The 21,870-nt window shown below is 51.7% G+C and overlaps 5 protein-coding genes across 5 annotated transcripts; all 5 read right to left on the bottom strand.

Moving 5' to 3' along the window:
* Nucleotides 1-1,000: 1,000 nt before the first annotated feature.
* On the bottom strand, nucleotides 1,001-1,887 carry L3040_002307 (uncharacterized protein; the record flags this gene model as incomplete). The annotated part of the gene is made up of 3 exons (XM_007289795.1): nucleotides 1,001-1,308; nucleotides 1,482-1,547; nucleotides 1,692-1,887. The coding sequence occupies 3 exons, from the start codon at nucleotides 1,885-1,887 to the stop codon at nucleotides 1,001-1,003; spliced, it is 570 nt and encodes a 189-aa protein (XP_007289857.1).
* An 811-nt stretch (nucleotides 1,888-2,698) lies between these two features.
* L3040_002306 (uncharacterized protein) lies at nucleotides 2,699-4,623 on the bottom strand (the record flags this gene model as incomplete). The annotated part of the gene is made up of 4 exons (XM_066155505.1): nucleotides 2,699-2,788; nucleotides 2,861-4,187; nucleotides 4,522-4,524; nucleotides 4,580-4,623. The coding sequence occupies 4 exons, from the start codon at nucleotides 4,621-4,623 to the stop codon at nucleotides 2,699-2,701; spliced, it is 1,464 nt and encodes a 487-aa protein (XP_066012504.1).
* A 1,081-nt stretch (nucleotides 4,624-5,704) lies between these two features.
* On the bottom strand, nucleotides 5,705-9,932 carry L3040_002305 (uncharacterized protein; the record flags this gene model as incomplete). Its single annotated transcript, XM_066155504.1, has 4 exons — nucleotides 5,705-5,946; nucleotides 6,018-6,514; nucleotides 6,563-9,811; nucleotides 9,868-9,932. 4 exons carry the CDS (start codon nucleotides 9,930-9,932, stop codon nucleotides 5,705-5,707), a joined length of 4,053 nt encoding a protein of 1,350 aa, XP_066012503.1.
* Nucleotides 9,933-11,131: 1,199 nt separating this feature from the next.
* L3040_002304 (uncharacterized protein) lies at nucleotides 11,132-14,577 on the bottom strand (the record flags this gene model as incomplete). Its single annotated transcript, XM_007289798.1, has 2 exons — nucleotides 11,132-14,172; nucleotides 14,223-14,577. The coding sequence occupies 2 exons, from the start codon at nucleotides 14,575-14,577 to the stop codon at nucleotides 11,132-11,134; spliced, it is 3,396 nt and encodes a 1,131-aa protein (XP_007289860.1).
* Nucleotides 14,578-17,654: 3,077 nt separating this feature from the next.
* Nucleotides 17,655-19,379, bottom strand: L3040_002303 (uncharacterized protein; the record flags this gene model as incomplete). Its single annotated transcript, XM_007289799.1, has 3 exons — nucleotides 17,655-18,380; nucleotides 18,440-19,093; nucleotides 19,200-19,379. 3 exons carry the CDS (start codon nucleotides 19,377-19,379, stop codon nucleotides 17,655-17,657), a joined length of 1,560 nt encoding a protein of 519 aa, XP_007289861.1.
* Between the last annotated feature and the right edge of the window lie 2,491 nt (nucleotides 19,380-21,870).

Here is a 21,870-nt window from a genome sequence, read left to right as displayed (position 1 = left end):
ATAAAAACCGAAGCAACCATTTCCTCTCTGAACGCAACCCGCTACTCTCCATTTTCATAGTTCAAAGACGCGTTTCCAAACGATTCCACGTGATCTAGCATCGGCTTAAAATAGCTTAGCTCCACCAAGAAGCGAAAAAAGTTTCTCGGCTTCTCGCAATCATCAGCAGCAAGTACATATACTATATCTGTATGATGCAGAGAGGTTTTGATGAGAACGAGCTTCCAAAGAGTCCTTCACGATTAAAATAAAACCGCTTTGAACGCGGCCATTTCCTGAGGATTCATTCTAGACCGGGGAGAGGGATTCCAACGCTCGGTATGGTTGGCTAGGCCTAAATTTAGTAAACTCGATCCTATTACGTACTTGCTTGTATTTGGGATGATTTTCGACATGGGAACAAATATGCTGTGTGCAATGGAGTTGACAGGGCTTTGAGCTATTCAGATACAGCCCACCGCTCTACGATTTATGGGGCTAAACTGGGTCCATCTTTGATCCAGAGGGGGAGGTAGTATAAGTAGCGACTTATAACGTACGTAGTAGTTGTAGCAGTCCGATAATTTGTAAAGTTTATACGTTGTATTTAGGAATAGATAGCGTTGCCGCAGGCTATGAAATGTAAATGTAAGCGTGCAAGAAGGAAAGGAAAGGAAAGGAAAGGCCAACAACCAGCCAGTCGACGATAGTGATTCAAGACTTTAGCTTAGATTAGCATACTTCTTGTGATAGAGGCCTGCAAAACACGCGAATGATTCATGTTTGTAAGGCGCGACAGTGATAGAAGATATCTGAAGGGAGGTGCCGTTCCAATGAACGCGAACCACCGAATCAAAAGCAACCAGTATCTGCATTGCATTGCATTGCACTTGCTTGCCCACACTGCCTCTCCAAGCACCTGGGCCTGACCCCGATCCTGTGCCTGTACCCTTATTATCCTTCCGCGCCATCACCCGAATCATCCCATCCCAGCCCATCATCCCCTCAGCCCGGGACACCATCACACCCTCACAAAGTCCCAAACGACCGCATCCGCCATATCCTCGCCAAGCTTCGCCAGCATCTCCCGGCCCTCGTGCTGCTGAAAGCCCACACACCAGAGGCTATCCCAGTGCGTCATGAGCAGGAGGTAGCCGACCCCGCCAGGTGCAGGCCGCACGCAGAAGTTCCCCCAGTGCTGGTGCGCGGGCATCTGGCATCCGAGCCGACCGTGCTTGTCGTGGCCGAGGATGTTGCCCGACACGGCATTGCGGAAGCCGAGCCAGCCCTTGGTCTGCTCGCAGTCCCAGTAGATGGAGCCGCGGGGGCCTAGAAAGCAAGCGCACAGTACAGGTTAGCGAAAGAGTGGGGTCTTGGGGTTTGGCTTGGTGAACAATATATATCTGCACAAAACAAAAAAAAGAGAAAAAAGTCGAGACGGGAAGATGGGGAGATGGGGAGAGAGAGAGAGAGACAAAGAAAGGAAAACACAGCAGACGTACCAGGCGAAGCCACTTCCACCCCCCCGTTCACAAGCGTAAGCACTTTCCCCGATGCAACCGCACGAACTGCGATCGATATATGGTCAGTCAGCTTCTTCTTCTCACCATCACCCAGCTAGGTGCGTGAAATGCCCCTTTTTTCTAACGACGAGAGAGAAAAAAACGTGTGAAAGGGAGGTTGGTAGGTAGAACACACACACGCATACGTACTGATAAAGGTACCGCCCGGCGATGGAACCGAGGAGTTATTATCACATCGAAGACTACCTCGCAGATCGGTACCACCACTACTATCAGCAGCAGCAGTAGCAGTATACCCGTCGGGAAGAGATTCAGCGACGTTGCTCCAAGGAGGTGTTGTCGGGGTCCTTCCGTACGAGGTCGAGTCGTCGTCGAAGTTCGACATCATGGAAGCGTAGTAGTACTTTTCTTTTGGAGATATTGTTCGTTGGTAATTCGCAAGGTGTTGTTGGGAAATAGGTCTAGACTTGGTTGTGGTGGTGGTTTTGTTGTTGTTGTTGTTGTTAGTCTTGATCGAGTTTCTAAAGAGGGTTCTTTTTAGAAAGTGAGCTAGCTCCACTTTGAGGAAGTCGCGTGGCCACGTGCCATGCGAACCGTGGATAGGTAGGTACATGGCAAGACAGCCCTTTAGCACCCCTCTCTCTGCCAGAAACACACACACACACACACACACACACACACACACACACACACACAAACTTACAAATCAAACTCAAGTCCTCGGCGGCAAGAGGCAGGTAGATAGATGAATTGCATTGCATTGCATTCTGCATTCAAAGAAAACAAAGGGGCAACAACTAACACTAACACTAACACCAAGCAGGCAAGCAGGCAAGGCATAAAAAACAAAAAGGCTTTTCACATTGTCACAGGCCAAACGATAACGAACGGGCTACCCATTTATTTCCAGTGGCCCTCCCTTCCTCAATCGCCCCTAAAAAGGAAGAACGCTCAAATTTCAGCGTAAAACGAAGCAAGAAGTAAGCTAACTAGAACAAACAGTACGCCATGAGGCAACGCAACGCAACGCAAGGGTATTCCGATTCCCATAATCTCCAGTCCCCCACTCTCTATCTACAACCTCCAGATATCATACATACAAAGAAAGTATTATGTATGTCTATGTGCATGTGCATGTGACCACCACCCGACGGGCATACAGGGTAGGGTGGTGGGCGTGGTGGAGTGTGTCGCTACTACGAGTTCTGCGACATGTTGGTAGCGGTGCGCTCGCCGCCGGTAGAAGCCGGGTAGGAGATCTCCGGGTCTGGGACTTGGATGTCGAGCTGCTCTGGTCAGTATTTGTCTTCGGGTGGGGTGGGTTGGTAGCAGAGGGGACAGGGGAGGGGGTAGCATACATTCATATATCCCGTCCGCCTCAAGGGCACGACCCTCGGTGCAATTCCTAGGCTCTCCTTACTCCTTCCCTCCATCTCTTGATTCCACTCCTCCAGATACTGCTCTACCTTGTTGAGCCTCATCTTGACCCCGGTATACCCCATATCGTCCCACACCCAGCCTGTTATCAAGCCTAGCAGGCCGTCCACGATATTCCGCAAGCTCCAGGGACTAAAGGCGGAGATCAATTCCTTATTTACTCTTTCGACTAATTGGCGGAATTCCTGCTCGGAGACGCCCGCTGGGTCGAGAATCTCAGGGTAGAGATTGGAAAAGGTCGGTGCAAGGTCGCCTTCGAGCATCCAGTCGCGGCGGATGCGGATGATACGTGTACTTTGGTATAGGGGTGATGAGAGCGGGACGTGAGGGTTTACGTGTGGGAAGCAGGGGTGTTGAGGGCCCCATTCCTCTCCTGCGTTCATAGGGGGTCCATCTGATCCTATGATCGATGTACTGTCGGACATCGTAGGTCCCATTCCAGATTGAAAAGAGCTGCGCGGGTCATTGTCGGGCATATTTGAGGTTCCTCCAGACTCGTATACCCCGAGGGCATCTGGCCCGTGTTCAATATCCCCCAACATATCTGTCTTACTTCTGTCCTTGTCGAAAGAGATTCCTGGGCCTTGCGGGGATGCAATACTCGCAGCAGTTTGCCCTCGGTTTTGATCTCCTGTGGTAGACCTCTCCAATTGCCTAAGCGTATCCTCTCTCTCTTCCTCGATCGCTTTGCCCTTCCCTTTATCCAGCCTCACAGACCCCTCACTACTCTTCCTCCTCGCAAACTCAATACTCAGACTCCTCGGTAACGAGACACGATGGCTTCCACCCGAGCTCCTCTCAATCTGCAGACTCGCTTTCGTAGACCCCGAGTGCCTCTGCTGTCTCTGTTCCGGCAGCGTCAGCAGCGGGTGTTCTCCCCCAATAGCAGAGTCCCTTCGCGGAGAGGCGAGATCCGGGTGCTTCAAAGGGACGACGGCAATGACCTTATCCTCGGCGCTAGGCTCACGAGTCCTCTCGCGCCTCTTCTGCGAAGGCGGTCCCCGCGGCGTCGAGTTACTTGGATTCCACAACCGGGCAGCGCTGGATTGGCGCGGCCGTCCTCGCGAGATGCTGCTTTCTCCCGTGCCGGATCTGCTGCGGAAGGGGGACGTGAAAGTCGCGGTCTCGCCGCCGCCGCCGAGGGAGTTGCGCAAGCTCCAGCTCCGGCGCGTCGGGCTCGTCACTCTCACGTCGGGATTTGGGCTGGAGAGTTCGCCCAGCGAGGGGGATGGATAGAACGGTTGGGAGCTGGGGGGTGGGATGCGTGGGTTAGTGGTGGTCAAGGCGGATGAAGAGATCCCAGGGGTAGAATACGGGTCTCCTGGCGACGCCGTTTCAGCGGTGCCGTGACGGCAAGGGGAGAATGGTTGAGGAGGGGGGGGATGCGGTACGACGACGATGAGGGACGTCGCTGTCGAGGACGGGTGGTCGGGGATGGTCGAGGTTGGGGTGGTGTTGAATTAGGGTCTGTGTCGGTGCGAGCGTGGGCGTTGGTGTGAACTGAAGCCTTTCTCGCGGCGCTAAAATTATGCAGCTTGCCTGACTCTCCCAAACCCAAACCCGAAGAATTCATGCTGCGAACATCCTGCGATACCAATGAGCGGGATAAATAAATATCAAACAAATCCTCTTCAACCCACCAAATTTTCGGTCGAGGAGCGATCAAGAGATAGCAGGTAAGCATGGAAAGGGGCCGCCCGAGGACCAAGTGTCAACAATCTCGAGTCTCACCAACCCGTCGGCGGACTCCGTTAATTATAAGCTAGGTAGGTAGGTAGGTGGGTATGTCGGTGATATGCAGGTATGTAGGAGGTATGTAGGTTGTATATACACACGCAAAACTGGCAAAGCAAGCTGCTCCTCTTCACTTTGCCTCTCACGTCCCTTTCAAAGATATGAATGAGAACCCATCTCTCAGATGCAATGCGGACGGGGGGAAAGAAAAAGAAGGAGAAGCAGAAGAAGAAGAAAAGAACATTCATGCACGCCCCGCCCACGAGGGCCCAGACAGAGGAGGAGGAATGTATTGGATCGCCACTTATAGGACAAGCACAGGGGACCCGGGGTTAATCGGACCTCCAAATATTTCATGAAAAACATGATCAGTGAGACGAGACAGACAGACATCATCGGATATGGCCGTAGCTTCTCGCTATCCTGAAAAAAGGTGCCGTTCCATAAGTATATATTGCGAATTTGTTGAGAGAGAGGCCTACAGCTGGCTAGGTCGAGGAGATAGGTAGTATATACCTTACCTACTCAGTCACAGGTAAGATCCCCCACATCACTCACCCCTTGCATCCTTCATGTCAGGTATCCCTCCCCATCGCTATCAGCTCTGTTGAGGACAATCATCGTACATAACTAAGTATTTTATTCCTTTAAATTCGGCAACAAAAAGATAAGGATCAATCAATCACTTACTCAAATTGCCATGCCCTCCCGTTCTAGCGATTCTCGTTATGATGGACACACACACACACACACACACAGATACACATATATATATCTACACACGCATGTCATGTTCGTTGTTGGTAAGAGCCTTTATTTCCAAAGACGCCGCTCGTTGCTTCTAATGCCTGCAGTCTTGCACGCGAACTCCAGCCAGGGTATAGATAGATACAGACATGTAGAAGCAAACTCAACCAAGCATTCCCCAGGAGCCTAGCCTAACCCCCATCCCGATCACAATCCCTATTTGGGTGACGTCGCTCGCTCGCTTAGTCGGTCAACAAGATAATGAGTGTTATCCTCCCCCCTTTTTACCCAACAAACGCCGCCCGTCCCTCCCTCTTCACATCCTCTAGCATGCCCCTCAACGCCTTCATCGGTACTGGCTTCGTCAGAAACAGATCAACGCCCACACTAAACGCCTCCTGTCGGGTACGGGGGTTCGCCGCGCCCGTGAGCGCGATGACAGCGACCGGCTGCAGGCCGGACTCCTGCTCGAAGCGGCGGATCTGCCTTGTTGACTCGATGCCCGACATGATCGGCATGGAGATATCTGCGTTTGGTGCTCAGCTAACGGATAACCTATGACGGCAAAGAGAGGAGGAGGGGAGAGAAGAGACCAACCCATAAAGATCACATCGAAAGCCCCCGCGCATTCCTTGTACGAGTTCAGCGCTTCGAGCCCATTGACTGCAGTCGCATGATCCAGCTTCAGTTTCCGCATCGTAGCGATCAGGAGCTTGAGGTTAATCTCGTTGTCCTCTACCAGTAGCACCCTGAAGCCTCCGGCTTCCTCTTTCTTAACAGGTGATTCGCCGTTCGTAGCCATTCGATCAGAGATTTGCAGCTGAGCGGCTGTGAACCCGGGCGTCATCGGGGTATCGGGGGTGACGGCCGGGTGCTCTTGTGCTCGGATTTGGTTCTCCATTGGGCTCAAGGGGCTTCTGCCTGTAACGTCGAGAGTAGTTGATGTGGGAGGCGGGCTTGAGGGGGAAAGATCGCGATGGTTACGTAGCGTAAGTGTTTGGCGGGGCGGGCTGATTGAGGATTCCACGAGGCGGTCGTCGGGCGTCTCGCAGAAGGCTTGGTTCAGGATCTTTCCAATTCTATGGGGCCCATATCTAGGACTTGTCAGTAGGCGCTAGTTGAGAAGGTTGGAGGTTACTCACGGCTGCTGGAGGTAGAAGATCCGGAAATGTTGATGAGCATCTGCCCTCGGCTCAGAATGATACGAACTCGTGAGCACAATCGCAACAGCCCTTCCATCGTGTTTCGGATGGTGATCGTAGTGACTATTCAAGACCTGGTCCAGAGATTGGTCGCCCATACCCGCTTCCATCACAACAACCAGATCCGCGATAGGAGAGTCGGCCCCAGAACTCGTGACAGCTTCCATGCCGTACCAGTCGACCAGCGTATCCTGGACTGCCGATTTAAGCAGCATCGCCCCCTCAGTGTCCGGAGAGAGAATACCAGTTGGCGTCTCTGCGATATCTGGATATCTGTCGAAGCCTTCCAGCCGGAATCTGTGTCCTTGCACGCTCGCCCGCACTTCGTTGAGAACCTTCAAGCTTCCACGCTTGGGTGAACGCTCTTGCAAAGGTATCCGAACAGTGACCTCAGTACCGGTTCCCGGCTCGCTGGTAAAGCCGATTTTGCCCCCCAAATCCTGGATGATCGCTTTGACGATACTCAGCCCGAGACCCGTACCAGTGGCCAGAGAGTCCTCTTGTGTGAAAGGCTTGTACAGCTGATGGTTCAAGAATTCCCGCGAGATGCCCTTGCCGGAATCCTTAAGCTTCAACACGAGATTCGCACGCGATTTCTTGCGGTGAGACGCCACGTCCTCTTCGATTTCGAGGCATATATTGATGAAACCTGCTTTCGTATATTTCATCGCGTTGCTAAAGAGATTCATGAGAATTCGTCGCCAGGCGCCGGCATCGACTTCGAATGTCCAGTTCGGCCGCCATTGGATGTCAACGATCACAGTGACTGCAGGCTCCGTGGTTGCCGCCGAACCATGTCGACGATGACCAGCCAGGCCCAACGCCTTCTTGCTTACACCTTGCCCTGCATAGATACTCTCGATGACCTCTTCGGACAATACGCAGACATCTGCCTTCTCCTCGCTGCCTTCTTCAGCGCTCCCCTGTCTCTCCACCCGCTTCAGACGTCTCTTCGGCATCTTTCTATTCTTCGTCTTCCGGTTTACTTTCGAGAAATCAAGAACGTGATTGATGGTATCTAGTAAGACCTTCCCACTAGAATGGATATTACTGACCATCTCCGCCTGTGTCTCCGTCATGGGTGTCTCCTGGAGGAACTCCACGCTGGCCAACACCCCGTGCAGCGGAGAGCGAAGCTCGTGGGAAATGCTGGATATGAAGTCGGTCTTCATCTTCGACAACACCTGAGCCGAAAGTCGAGAGATTTCCGCCATCGTGCTGTTGCCGAAAGCCGCTAGGTAAGTTATATCCTCCGTAGGACACAGAGTGCGGGTACCAGACGTGGACCAGATGAAGGAGCCGGCGAACCATCTCTCACGAGTGGCATCCCAGAGCGGAAACCAAAAGACGCTCCGTGCACCAGGCAAGACCTTCAGAATCTCTGCAGCTTCTTGTTCTCTGGAGATACGATGTCGACGAGAAGCCTCTGGGACGTGTCTGGCAGTTTGGGGACTTCCTAGAGCTTCTTCCACATTGGTAGAGGGGTGGCAGTGATCAGAATCGCTAGACGAGTACGTGCCATCCTCGTCGAAATTGAAGACCTTCCCGTGGGGATATCGCTTGAGCAATTTTCTCAACACCGCTTCCGGCATTCTCCTGCGCTCTTCATAGACATCGTGACCCTTCAGAGAAGAGCGACGACGAGTACTAAATCCAAGTATATTGCAGTACTTCCCTGTGCCGTTCTCTTCCACTGCAGCTGGTTTCTCGAACTCGCCTTCCGCACCAGAGGATTGTCGCGCGAGATCGTCTTCACTCGTAGCTACTTGGTCCCCAAAAGGTGGATCAGCATGAAATAGACCCGGAGCTTTATCTTCCACGACTTCTTTCCTGGAACGGCCACCAAACGAACCAACACTGGCATCATAGTAAATCACGCCTTCGACCCCAATTGCTTCTCGGATAAGGTTGCTGGCGCGGGCGAAGACGCCCTTTACGTCAGATGACAGAAGGGCGTTTTGCAAGTCTTTGGAAACTTCGGGGGGTACAGGATCAGCTGGGAGGTCGAACGAAACGGAGGTGTGTCTCTCCAGATCCGGGGTGTGATCAGTCAAGGTCTCGTCGAAGGTAGTCACAGAGCTATTCCGGTCGCGGCATGATTGAGATACTGAGGTTGGTGGTACGGCGCTAGTATCCCCTGAGGAGCTGACCGTGTTTTCTCTTGGGATTTGCGGTCGTCCGTCTCCTCGACGTGCTGGCGTCGGATCTCGAGGTGCGGATGTAGGTGCTGAACTAGGTGTTGTGCGATCCGAGTCGTTTGTATCATTTCTCGGAACTGGAGGTCTCCCATCTCCAAGCTCCCTATCCACTCGGTCGGTCGTAGATACCGAGACAGAAGATGGATACCTGAGTGCAGCAGAAGTCCTCAAAGTGCTATCTGGCAATATATTCAATCCATTCCTCGTGAAGTAGTCCGTTGTTTCTTGAACCCCAAACTCTATATCGGCCTGTCGGGCAAGAGGGGTGCCATCCTGTAAAGAGCGTTTCCTCAATGCCGCATGCTGGTATTTATGTCCCGTCTCCAGCCACCACTCTCTCAAGGTCGCCTTCCCTTCGATAAACAGCCCGATCGCTTTGATCATGCGCTCAGCTCGGTACTGCTGCCTCTTGATCCGCCCAGACTCCAGATAATCCATCACCGTGGTCGCCATATCCAACATGAACTGCTGCTCCCCCTCGTCCAGTTCCTCGTGAACCTTGTCATCTACCACAATGTAATGACCCACGACCATGTTGTGCAGCGGGGAAATGAGGGGCACGCAAGCGATCGCTTTTATATATGGAGGTCCGGTAACCACCGCGGAATCTTTGAACCGATCATCCTTGGTCATGTCGGCGCAGAGCATAATAGCAGGCGCGTCAGGCGCCTCGAAAAACCTGCGTAGCTCCCCTCCTACCTCGTCCGACTTGGGATTAAGAATCGCACCCTCTCCATGCCATAGCCGATCGCTCTCATCGTTGTCCTGCTGCAAGCTCAGCTCCCGGGTTGCCTCGGCCAGTATGTACTCCGTTCGCCGGGTGGATAAGACAATGATCCCCCGTTTGCAGTCGATCCGCAGACATCCCAGCTGGGCGAAGGCCGTCAGGGTCGGGTCGCTGGAAGCTTTCTTGGTCGTCTGGATAATGGTTTCCTCTCCGGGCTCCAGGGAGCAGACGTCCGGATCAGGGACCGTAGGGGGCAGGTAGTATCTTCGCCTTGGGTTAGCAAAACGCACAGGATACTGGGGTCTCGCGGGCGTAGGTACCTAAACACCTCGCGATCACGCGCGGAGCTCGAGCATTTTGACGCGGTGCATTTAGCTATCGACATCGTGCTGGTGCTTGGTGCCACAAAGAGCTCGAAGGACGCTCACTCGAGCCGAGCAGAGAGGTAAGTAGGTTAGGAAACCACAAGCGATCATGATAGACAACAGACTGCCGTTGTAGTAGATGTGAGGAGTGAATTGGGTTCGCAGAGAAGAGGAAGAGAAGGGGAAGGAGTATGGGAGAAGAGAAGGGCAGAGACGCGATGAGAGAGACAACTCAGACGAGAGACGAGGAATCCGAAGTGAGAGGTGAGAGGTGAGAGGTGAGAGGTGAGAGGTTTGCTAAGTGAAGCCCAGATCCGCACAGTCCGCAGCAAAGACACAGGGCAGTACCTTACTCGGTTCCCCTCTCTATGGCGGGTCAGTAATAAAACGGGCATAGGATAAGACGTAGGATTGGGATTCAGAGATGACATGGCATGGGATAGCATGAGATGACTTGTGCGCACAATAATACACCAGTAAGTACCCGTATCGCGAAAAAGGCGATGTGCATTAATTCATATTGCTGTTAAGAGCCATCTCTCTAATCTTGTCACGTGTAATCAATTGCTGGGATTCGTTCTGGAACATTTTTTTTTCTTCTTCTTGCCGAGGATGGGTCCGAACCGAATGGGTAATAATCATACTTACCACCGAGAATTTTCATAATCCTTTCAAGCTCTGCGGATATCGCAATGCGGTGGTACATTTTTATATGCTGTGGTATGAGTACGGTACATAATCATAGTATAATTAGTACCCGAACTCACATTTGACAAGCTCAAAAGCAATCCGGGAATCGGGGGTTAACTATCCGAAAAACGCTAAGCGAGGTCAATAACAAGAAGTGCCATTCTCCTTCCAAGCTACTCTCCCCGCTTCCCAAAGTCCGTTTTCCGAAAATCCAAAAAAAGTCAATACTCCGGACTCCGTACGTACGCCCAAAAAAAAAAAAAAAAAAAAAAAAAAAAACCTCTGTTGTATATACCATGTACCATGTCGTCTGCTCATGAATCGCAGTGTCAGGCCCGAGTACGGTAGTCCGTCCCATTCCCTCACACTTCTTCCCTCCCCTCGCGTCGTCAAAAAGAATAAGTATCAAATCCATATATTTCCACACAATGCACGGGTCGGGTATCAATCAATCAAACACAAAAAAAACATCAAGAAAACAAATATTAAGAGATCAACATCTCTTTGGAAAAAAAAAAAAAACACTCGCTTAGATATGCTTGTTAGCACTAGCCTGCATCTTCCGCAGCGCCTCGCGGTGCGCATCGAGCATATCACCCCTCCGCATCCTCTCATCGAATATGCTATCCCTCCGCTCCCGCTTCTTCTCCAGCTCGGCCCGCTTCAGCTCCTCCGCCTGCCGTTCCCGCCACAGCGTGCTTCGGGAGCGCTCGAGCGTCGCCCTCGGCTGGACGCTGGCCTGGAGATCCTGCTGCACGCTGGCCCTCCACAACGCGAGCTGATGCGCGCGCGCGGCCGTGTCGGCGGCGACGGCTGAGAGCTGGCGTTGAGGCTGGTGGGAATCGTAGACGAGGCTCTGCTGCGAGATTGATGGGTTGGGAGAGTTGAGTTGTTGGATGAGGGAGGAGCGGCGGAGGAGTTCGCGGCGGCGGGTGGAGAGCGTCATGTTGTCGTCGTCGTCGTAGATGGCGGGCGGGGTGTAAGGGGAGCTGTTGATGGAGCCGGCGTCGTTGTTGCTGCTGTTACTGCTACCGCCGGGGTGTGAGGATAACGGCTGGGGTGCAAGGGGGGTGGGTGCGTTGGAGTGGGTGCTGGAGTAGGAGGGTCTGCTTCGGAGCATGGATTCGCGTTTTCCGAGAAGGGTTGATTCCCCAAACGCGGCGTGGGCGCTTGGGGGCTTGCTGGATTTGGGGGCGGACGAAGGGAAGTTCTCTGCGATTTGGGATTCTGCGATCTGTTGAGAGTTGAGGAGGCCAGTGGATGAACGGGATCCTCGGGGTGCGACATTTGAGTTCATGGAAAGCCGAGAGGCGCTGCTGACGAGGCCGTTGTCATGAGGTTGATATGTGCTTGATGTGTCAGTTCTGGAAGGTCCACCAGGCATCATTTTCGACGTAGATGAGTTTTGTCTGGTCAAGGTTTGCCCATGACCCAACGTTTGGGATGCAGTTCGTGATACTGGGCGAGACAAGGATATCTCGGCAGTTTGCTGCAGCTCTTCCACATTGACTGGTACAGCGGTCTCTGCTCCAGTGTCGTTGTCAGCGGGATACTCGGCCAACTTCAACTCGCCAAGTTCCGGAGCATCCGCTCCACTGAGATGTTTGGCCCATTCGTTGGTCCGGTAGGACATCACTACTTTGGAAACCTGTGGTGGTAAGCGCTCTTTCGTGATGCTCGCCATCTTCGAATCAGCGGCAGGGATGGCCGAAGGCTCGACCAAGTCTCTCCCGACCTCGCTCGATTCATCCTTGGAAGATGCAGTCTCGAGTTTTGGATCAGTACTTGAAGTTAACGACCGCGGAGTGGCAGGCGCAACGATGTCTTCTTTCTCCTTTGACGGATCCAGAGTCTCAGTCCCTGTTGTGGCTGTGGATATCGGCCTAGTCACCTCGCCACTCTTTGCAGAATCCGGCTCCTCGGTGCCTTTTGACGGTTCAATCGCTGCCGCGAGGTCTGGGGTAGATGCCTGGTCGAGTCGAGCTGTGTCCGTAGTATTTGGTGGGTTGTCCAGCGACGATCTGCTACTTCTCATATCCTCGTCGTCACTAAGCCCATCCACGGTTGCGGCAATGGAGCTTGCTCGGTCATCCTCGACCTCCCTTGACACGAGCAAGTTATCTGTACTGACTGCAGCGCCGTCCATAGAGTTTCTGGAACTACGGAGTGACTGCACAGACCCCCGCGTCAGCTTTTGCATCAGTATTGATCCCACAGAGAGATTTTTGGATCTTCTCTTAGCAGTAGCCTCGTCGTCGTCTGCAAATGTAGCAACTGAAGAGCGATCGCTCGCAGCATCGTTGTCGGGGACCCGGAATGGGAGAGGGACCACGTCCGGCCCTGCTGAAACTCGCTTCGGTTCTCGTTGCGAAGTTCGTCTTCCCAGTACGGCTTCGCTATCAGCAATCACCACCCGAGTTTTGTCTTCCTTTTGACTTGATGCGAATTTATCCCGAAGCAAGAATCGGCTTTCGTCATCCATCTTGACAGGCGTTCCATCTCCATGCATAACTTGGGCCGGCTCAAAATCACACGCGACGCGGACCGTGATTACTTTATTTGGCGTGATGAGCCCAGCGCTGGATTGGAAAGTAGGCGAAGGAACCTCGGTCATTTTGATTTCATCGTCGGATCGTCTCAATGAAGTGACATCGCTTCTAGCTTCCTTCTTGCTCTTCATGTCGCCCACTCCGGAATCCGGATTCGACCTTGTCGGTCGAGTCAACCTGGACGCTTCTTTATTGCCGTACACGGCTTCCCATTGATCTCCATTTCCTGCCGTCGCGTACACGGCTGCCGTGCTAACTCTTTTCTCTTCTTGGCCCTTGTTTTGCTCGTCGTTCAGGCGGTCCAAGATTCGCCGTTCTCGGTGCTCCCTGATCACCTCCCAAAGCCTCATCTGCGAAACTACACCGGCTAGAAAGAGAACCATGATGGCTGCAATTTCGACCTTCAATCCCCTGCCGATGGGGTAGGAAGTAGCTCCAACGGGAAACAGGCTGGGGTTCAGGTTCCAGAGGTATGCCCAAAACTCTTTCAGCCCTGCTCGGCTGAAGCAATCGATACCCAGGACCACTGCCGTAGCTCCGGCAAAGGAGATACCGAGGATCAGACCACAATCTCGTGTATAGTGGCTGAATACGGCAGCGAATGCAGTCAGAGTGAAAACTGCGATGAAGATCGACTTGCTGCTGGTCTCCGTGAGGAGTCCACCTGGCTTCAAGACAAGCAGCCACATGCTGAAGCAAAACCCCCCAAGAAGACAGCCCAGCCCCTCGGTCATCTCAGCGAACATGACTGATACCCCACCGAGGACGACCCCTGTCATGACAACGGCAACCAGATATGCTCCCTGGATGGCATCGCTGACGGACAGGCTCATAACGTACAGGATGAGGACTGTCACCGACAAGCTCGCAAGATACGCTGCCGAGAGCGAGATGTGCAAAATCTTATTCTTGATCCCCACCAGAGTGTAGGGGAGCCCGCTCAGCACCAAGATGACTCCACCAATCCCGTAAGCCGGGGTCACTACAGGCGTGAGTGGCAGCTTGTTGGGAGTGAGTGTCGCTAGATTCCGGTTAGTCTGTCAGCCTCCCTAGCCGAGAACTCCTACTTACCATTGTACGTAGATAGGTTGACGGTTGATGTTGCAGCCGCGCCATTGATATTCGAGATTGCCTCGGAACCTGCGATGGGGGTAGATTTAGCCGCGTCAGAGCTCGAATCCGTGGTATGAATTCGGGTCGCGAAAGTTGAGCTGGAGCGCCCCGCAGCAGCGCCGCCTTCCTCGTTGGTCCCAGAGCCGCCTTGTGTCTGCGCTACTTTGCTTGATGAGGGTATGGTGACTGTCAAGTCTGTCGGTGGTAGATTTGTAGGTCTATCCTGCCTCTGAAGAACTGCCCGGCGGTCCGCCAGTGCAAATTTGATACAGAAGCATACCAAATAGACGAAAAGAAAGAGCTTTGAACGCATTGTGTAAAGCATTATAGAGACAGGCGGTCAGGTCTTCACGGAGAATCCTGCGTACAGCAGAGCAGTGTGGGAAGACCCGCGAGAGAGTAACGAAGTAAAGTCAAATGTATGTAATGAGTGTGAGCTGCTGCATTGGAGCAGGTTTCCGGCTGGCGCTGCTGTACGAAGACTTAAGCCAAGCCGTGCAGTGAAGTGAAGTGAAGCACGGAGGATCGAAATCGGAGTGAGAGGGTGGAAAGGAGGGAAGTCTAGCCCCAAAGTCCGTCAGGAGAAACGAGCAAGATACAGGAGCAGGCCGAGGTAGGCGGTGCCGATCCGGGGAAATGCTTGAGGTACGGTAGGTGATGAGCTGAACCTACAGAGTTCGTTGCCGCCAGCCAGCATCTACCCGGCCGCCATTCTCGAAACACCCCCCCGCGCGCTTCCAGACTCGGAATCCACTTCATCAACCATCCAGAAACCTGCAACAAACCAATTTGAACGAGAAGAGAAAGACGTAAAACCCAGCAGCTATTTCAATAAGTATTCGACGCATGAAGCTCAGCTGAAAGATATGTACGAATGAGTATACTTATGAGATGAGAAAACTGAGGCCCGAGCACTCGCTTAAGCGGATAACGTGCGTGGAAATGAGTGTGACATACAAACATACATCCAAACATCTAAACAAACATACATCCAAATATACACACAAACACCATAGGACGATAAATAAGTTGACAAACAGCATAGACCTCCCTTCAGCCCAGCCCATCCCAGCACTCCTCCCCTGCTCCAGCCGCCTACACATCTATCTCTCACAACCCCCAATTCAAACCCGTCCGCTCATCCCAAAAATATCCCGCCTCGGCCCCACCAACTACTGCCACCCACTCACCCAACCCAGCCACCCAACCCAGCCACCCATGCACGCATCTATCTATATCCATCCCATACCCGCTCACTCCAAAAACGGCACGAAACAAAATTCCTTAATACAGTACAACAAGCTTTCAACCTCCAATCCCAACATTCCCTTCGCCGATACCAAACACCTCCCCCCCTCTCTCTCTCTCCAGATCCTGAAATCTTCATTCACCCGACGGTAAATCAATCGACGACTACAGGTGATTGATCGATCGACCCGCCCACGCGTAACGGCCCGTCGTCCAGCGTCAAATGAATGAGAAGAAGGTACCTTAAGCCATACATACATACATACATACATACATACCTTACTCCGTACAGTACTCAGTACTCAGTACCCAGTACCCAGTACCCAGGGTGGGAACGGGGGGTTGATAAGATAAGTAAGCGCTTACCGCAATAAGTAAATAAGTAGAAAAAGGCTTTTTTTTTTCTAAAAAAAAAAGGGGGGGGGGGGGGGGGGGGGGGGGGTGCCAGTCAAGCTTTAGATCTTTTAGATCTTCCCCCCTCTCGCATACTGTATGTAGATCATCCATCTACCGGTATACACTCCATACACAGCACCGGTAGTAATCGTCGGCTCGCTTAGGTGGGCCTCCTTTCAGCCTTTCAGTCTTAATCGGTATAAGCGACTGCGGATCGGAAGCGAGTGCGGATTTTTCGAATGTGTTAGAAATTTTTATATACGATAGCAATTAATGATTACTATAACTTAAAAATATTTATATAAATAATTAATCTGCGATTATATCTTGTTTCGAAACATCCGAAATCGTTTTATCTAATAAAACATTTAGCTATCGATTGCTATTTTTAAAATCTGATTCGTTTTTTACTTTACGCAACGAATCGTTTAAATCTTTACTATTATTAGAATTGAAACTATCGCTATCGATATTAATACTAGAAAAAGGAAAAACATCTTGCTTTACAAAAAGGTCTCTAATAGTATCGGTTATAATTATCAGATTATCGTTATCGTAAAAAAGTTCGGATTGAGAAAGAGTTGGTCGAAGAATACCTTTTTTACGAGGCCGCAAAATTTGACCCTTAAGAGGTTGTTGCATCTGTTAAATCTCTTTCGAATTGAGAATTAAAATGAGTATTGTATCGTCGTCTTTAATAATCAAGCTTATAACAAAGCGTTTTCGTATAATACTTTTACGCCCGCGCTCAACTATACGATTCTTTTACGATATTTAATATCTTTTTCCTCTTTTTAAATCTTATCGACGCGTTGTTATTTTGCAGCAGATTTAAAATTTTCTTTACCTTGCTGCTTAATAGCAAGCTTATTATCGATTAATAATACGATTTTAAATGTTTCGGAAAAAGGTATGCTCGTAAATTAATTATTTATATAAATATTTTTAAGTTATAGTAATAATTAATTGCTATAGTATATAAGAATTTCTAACACATTCGAAAAATCCGCACTCGCTTCCGATCCGCAGTCGCTTATACCGACTAAGACTGAAAGGCTGAAAGGAGGCCCACTTAAGCGAGCCGACGATTACTGTACTGTACGTATGGCTGAGACGTAAAACATCCACGTGCGCTCGGTAAAGTTTGCATCGGTTTTCCATATACCGACCGGTACTGTACTTGCAGTTCGTGCAGTGGAACCCGAGATGCAGTGTCACCCGAGATCCCATTTCTGACGTGACTTAGGTACATGATATGATAGTCAGTGCGTTGCGTTGCCTGAAAACTTGCGGACTCTGGGTTGCACTGTGACACTGACTATCAGGGCCTCCTCGGCGCCGAAATCGATCCATCGCGCCCAAAAAATACCGTCTTCCATAATTCAAAGTATTCTATTCCAAATAGCTAATATATAAATCTAGATTGAATCCGACGAAATAGTACACACACGCTTACTTGAAACAGATCACCTTCCCGCATTCAATCATTTTTCACGTTACTCGTCCTCCTCCATCTCTTCGCTTCTCTTCGCTTGTTTCAGGGAATTTTACGAGTTAGGTAGTTAAACCAAAACCCGACCTCTTGGCGAAACGCCAAATTATCCCGCAGCAAGGACATGCTGGGAAACAAGTCTCTCTCGCCTATTCACATGGACCCAAGAGCGTGCAGCCCCCATCGCGATTTCCCGTTTGACCCGGCCGGCCGGACTCTTCCAACTTCCCAGATCTGAAATCTCCAACTCGAGACTAACGATGCACAGCATCCGTGCTCTCTCCACTCCTCGTAGTTCCCTTTTCAATCGCCTCGATATCCGCCCTATCGGTCGCACTCATCCCCATCCCCATGCCCTCCTGCCTGTGAATCTTGCTCATCGCAGCCTCGGTGGTGTCGTGGCCCGCCGCCTCGGCAGTGTCCTCATCGTCCCGGACCTCGAAGCTCCGCTTCAGGTACTCGGGGCCGACGAAGGTCAAGATAATGACGTAGACATACACGCAGCCCAAGAAGATACAGATCACCTTGCCGTACTGGTACCGCTTCGTGCCGTCGGCTGCGGGTGGTAAGGGATACTCGCTCCCGATGGTGGACTCGATCGTGGACGAGGCGGAGGAGATGAGGTTGCCGAGTTGGTAGGCGGTGCCGACGACGAAGGTGCGGAAGGCGCCGGGGGAGAGCTCCATCAGATGGATAGGGATGACGCCCCAGGCCCCTTGGACGCAGAATTGTTCGAAGAAGGCGGCGGCGATGACGGCGTGGGATGAGGTATAGGTGTAGGGATACAAGAGCGCGCCACCGATGATCGAGATGAAGATGATGGAGAAGCGGCGGCCGAAGATCTGGGAACAGTAGCCTATCACGGTGCCCCCCAACATGGCCCCCAGATTAGCGACGACCTGCGTGACGGTGACGGCATTGGCCGAGAAGTTGAACTGGTTCGTGAGCATGGTCGGGTAGAGGTCCTGGGAGCCGTGGGACTAGGACGCTGTTAGCGCGCGGTGCGGAGAAGTGACAACACGTCTCCCGAGGAGCTTACCATGAAGTTGAAGCCGGCCATCAGAAGCACTAGATAGACCAGGATCATCCAATGACGCTTCAAAGCCACCTTGCCTTCGGCCACGAACGTCTTCCCGATGTTGGCCTGTTCATTGCGTACGAGCACACGCGCGTTGTAGGCATCGGTCTCGGGGAGGCAGAGTCTGAAGGCGATGATCAGGACCGGTGGACACGCTCCGAACCAGAACAGCGGTCTCCAGCCGTGAGGCGTGGTGTTCACCAGCCCTCGCGCAAAGGCTGTGGCGAGAAGATAGCCGAAGGCGTAGCCCTGCTGCAACATGCCCGAGACCAGCCCCCGAGCTTCCTCGGGACAGTCTTCGAGCGCCGTCGCTGCCGCATTTCCATACAGGCCTCCCATTGCAACCCCGAACAGGGCTCTGCAAGCCAGGAACTGGTCGTACGTCTGACAGAAGGCCGTCCCGAGTTCGAGGATGATGAAGAGGAGGTTGTTGACGACGAACGGCCATTTTCGACCGTATCGATCGGCTGCGAGCCCAAAGATGATGGAGCCCACCGACCGGAACATCAACACCAGGGTGATGCCCCATGTGATTTGCGTGTTGGTCTTGTTGAAGGTCCTGCCAAGGTCGCTGACGGTCAAGCCGACGGTGAAGAAATCAAAAGAATCCCACGTCTGGCGCGCCGACGTATCAGTATGGTATTGCGGTGCGGGGAGAGAGAAGTAGAATGGGAAGAGTGGGAAGAGTGGTAAAAGTGGTAAAAGTGACAACAAGACTCACCCACGCGGAAAAAGCCACCAAGAAAAAGAGCCACTGCTTAGTACTGAGCATGGCGAGGAGCGTGAAGGGATTCGGAGCTCTATTCATCGGGGGCTTGAGGGTGCTGAGCCGGGTCTTTGCGTATGCGGCAATGACCTGGCCGCTGCGGGCCTGATCCTCATGGTTGATCTGATCCGCCATATTGAGGGATAGGGTGAGATGGTGAGAGGGTGAGAGGGTGAGAGGGTGAGAGGGTGAGAGGGTGAGAGAAGAGAGGTAGGTGGGGATCGGTGATATATAGGTAAGCCAGTACACTACCTTCAAGACGGTTGAGGTTGATGTTGAGGTGAGAGAGGAAGTCCAGAGAGACGAAACATGCAGGAGATGGATGATGGCCCAATCACCCCTCGCTCAGTCACACGTCCCTGGACTCGAGCAGCTCGAGCTCGAGGTCGAGAATGGGGTCGAGGTCGAGGTCGAGGTCGAAGTCATTGACCCACTGCCCGCGTATAGGAGGAGTTCATTATGGGAATAATCCGTGATCGGCCCGGGCCAGTGCTGTGGGGTGAGACGGGACCCTGAAACAAGAACAAGCATTTCCGGGCGAGGTGGCGTTGCTTGGTTGGGAATCGAGATGCTTGTCGGGGGACCCCGCTCTCGTGACTCGTCGGGGATGCCTCCATCCGGGTTGTCGGTGTGTGAAATTTTATGTGTATGTATGTTGTATGATGTATGTTGTATGTTGTATGTTGTATGTATGTACTGCAGTATCGTGGGAAGAAGATCGAGAAAGTGGAGAAAGTAGATCGTGAAGAAAAGAAGCAAATGAATAAGCTTTGCCGAGCCCTTGGCACGCTTTGGTACTCAAAACCGGGGTCACTGACCACTGACTGGCTGGCCCTGGAGTGAGTGCATCGAGGATATAATAAATACCAATACATCTCTCTCTATCCCATCTATTCGTCCATCTCTCGAGAACAGAAGAAACGATGATATAGGCACACCATCCAATCCCCACGTCCCTACCTACCTTTACTTCGTGCATAAACCCGTCGGTGCCAAAAGTCAAGAAAGGACTATACGTTGCCAATACATCTCGCTCCTCAACCTCAACTCCATCTCCCCCACCGCTTACCTACCGACATCCCGTTTCGGGAGGGCAGCAGCTTCTTCCACGGATCAAGTCGCCAGTTGATAACCGTGCGCTAACAAGGCAAGCAAGCTGTCGGGCTGCTCTTAGGTACCTAGTCACTCTCGTTCCATCGCGTGCGCTACACCGACTTTCAAAACACACACCGACTTTCAAACTGACTCGGAATATCAAAACTGCGAGCAGCGCTCACTCAATAAGATGCCTATAATCCACTACCAACGCTAAACATTTATTAAAGCTATACATATATATATATATATATATAAAACTAAAAATCTAATCCATCCCAAACCCAACTCCAATCAGTAGCAAATTCTCCGCTCGAAATCTTGCTCCATAATGTATCCCGCTAGATCTAGATACGCCAGGCAATCTTTCTCATGCTTATCTCTGGCCTTCATCCGATCTCTTGATCTACTTCAACAAAAACGATACACCTGAAGCAAATCGAGGAAGCATCCCACCATATCCTTCGACCTCTCCTTCTTATCTTTTCCTCGCATGAGCGCTAGGATTGGAAACCGTAGGCTTACCACGAGGCAATCCTTCTCATTTTGCGCTTTGTTTTTGGCACCTTCGCTCCTGTTGTCTCGACGATTTGCGTGATTGCAAGAAACCGGCGAGGCTTTTCTTTTGATTTCCAGCTTCGCGTGCTGTTTTTTCAAAGCTTTGATAGCAGTCTTACGCGCTTTATCTTCGCCTAGCTAGCGCGCTTCTTTTATACGTAGACATCGGTCTCCTCTGCCGAAGCACGTAACTTGCCAGATCCGTCGTCGCAAGCACTGCCTCGCTCAAGAGAGCTCAAATAAAGCTTGAATTGGACGAACCATCAATACGTCAAGAACTTATCAAGGGGTGGAAGAATCTTTAGCTTCAGTTAAACCTTCGCAGTGGCGATCGAACGCTTATCATTCCCTTGAATTAACTAGATGATAGCAATAGTATAAAAGCAGAGCGCTGGTAACGTAGTGTAGATAGAGATAGATTAGACATGATAGAGTTGTATTTGCAGATGTGGGATTGCGATGGTGCTATTAAGGGTAGCCTTACTCTTCTTTAAGAAAAACTTTCGTAGCGGGAGTAAAAAATTGAGTCAGTGTGAAAGTCGGTGTAGCGCACGCCATGGAACGAGTGACTGAGAGCAGCCGACAGCTTGCCTTATTAGCGCACGGCTAAAGCACGTACAAACGGTGGAAAAAAGATCCAGGTACGGTAGGTACCTATCTTTTCGCATATCTTTGCTCCCGATATGCGGTGAGTGGGTGACGGCGGGTTGCCCGGCTATCCAGTGCCCATGGCAAGTACCGGTATCACCCACAAAGTGATCGTATCATGACTTTCGATGCAATTTCTCCCCGAGATCTGAGCTGCTCCTGCCTTGGTCACCTCCAGGATAGAATCAGTGGCTGTATAAGGACAGGCTCTATCCCTTTCCTCCTCCTCCTCCTCTCCTTCTTCTCCATCCCTTCTTCCATTCAACTCCCCTCACCACACCATACCTCCAGCGTTCCAGCGTTCCATCATCCGCATTTCTCTTTT

The sequence above is a fragment of the Drepanopeziza brunnea genome, assembly GCF_022702325.1.
Source record: "Drepanopeziza brunnea f. sp. 'multigermtubi' strain 214-2 chromosome Unknown ctg3, whole genome shotgun sequence".
In the NCBI taxonomy this organism is placed as follows: domain Eukaryota; kingdom Fungi; phylum Ascomycota; class Leotiomycetes; order Helotiales; family Drepanopezizaceae; genus Drepanopeziza; species Drepanopeziza brunnea.
This window is presented reverse-complemented; position numbering and strand designations above follow the sequence as displayed.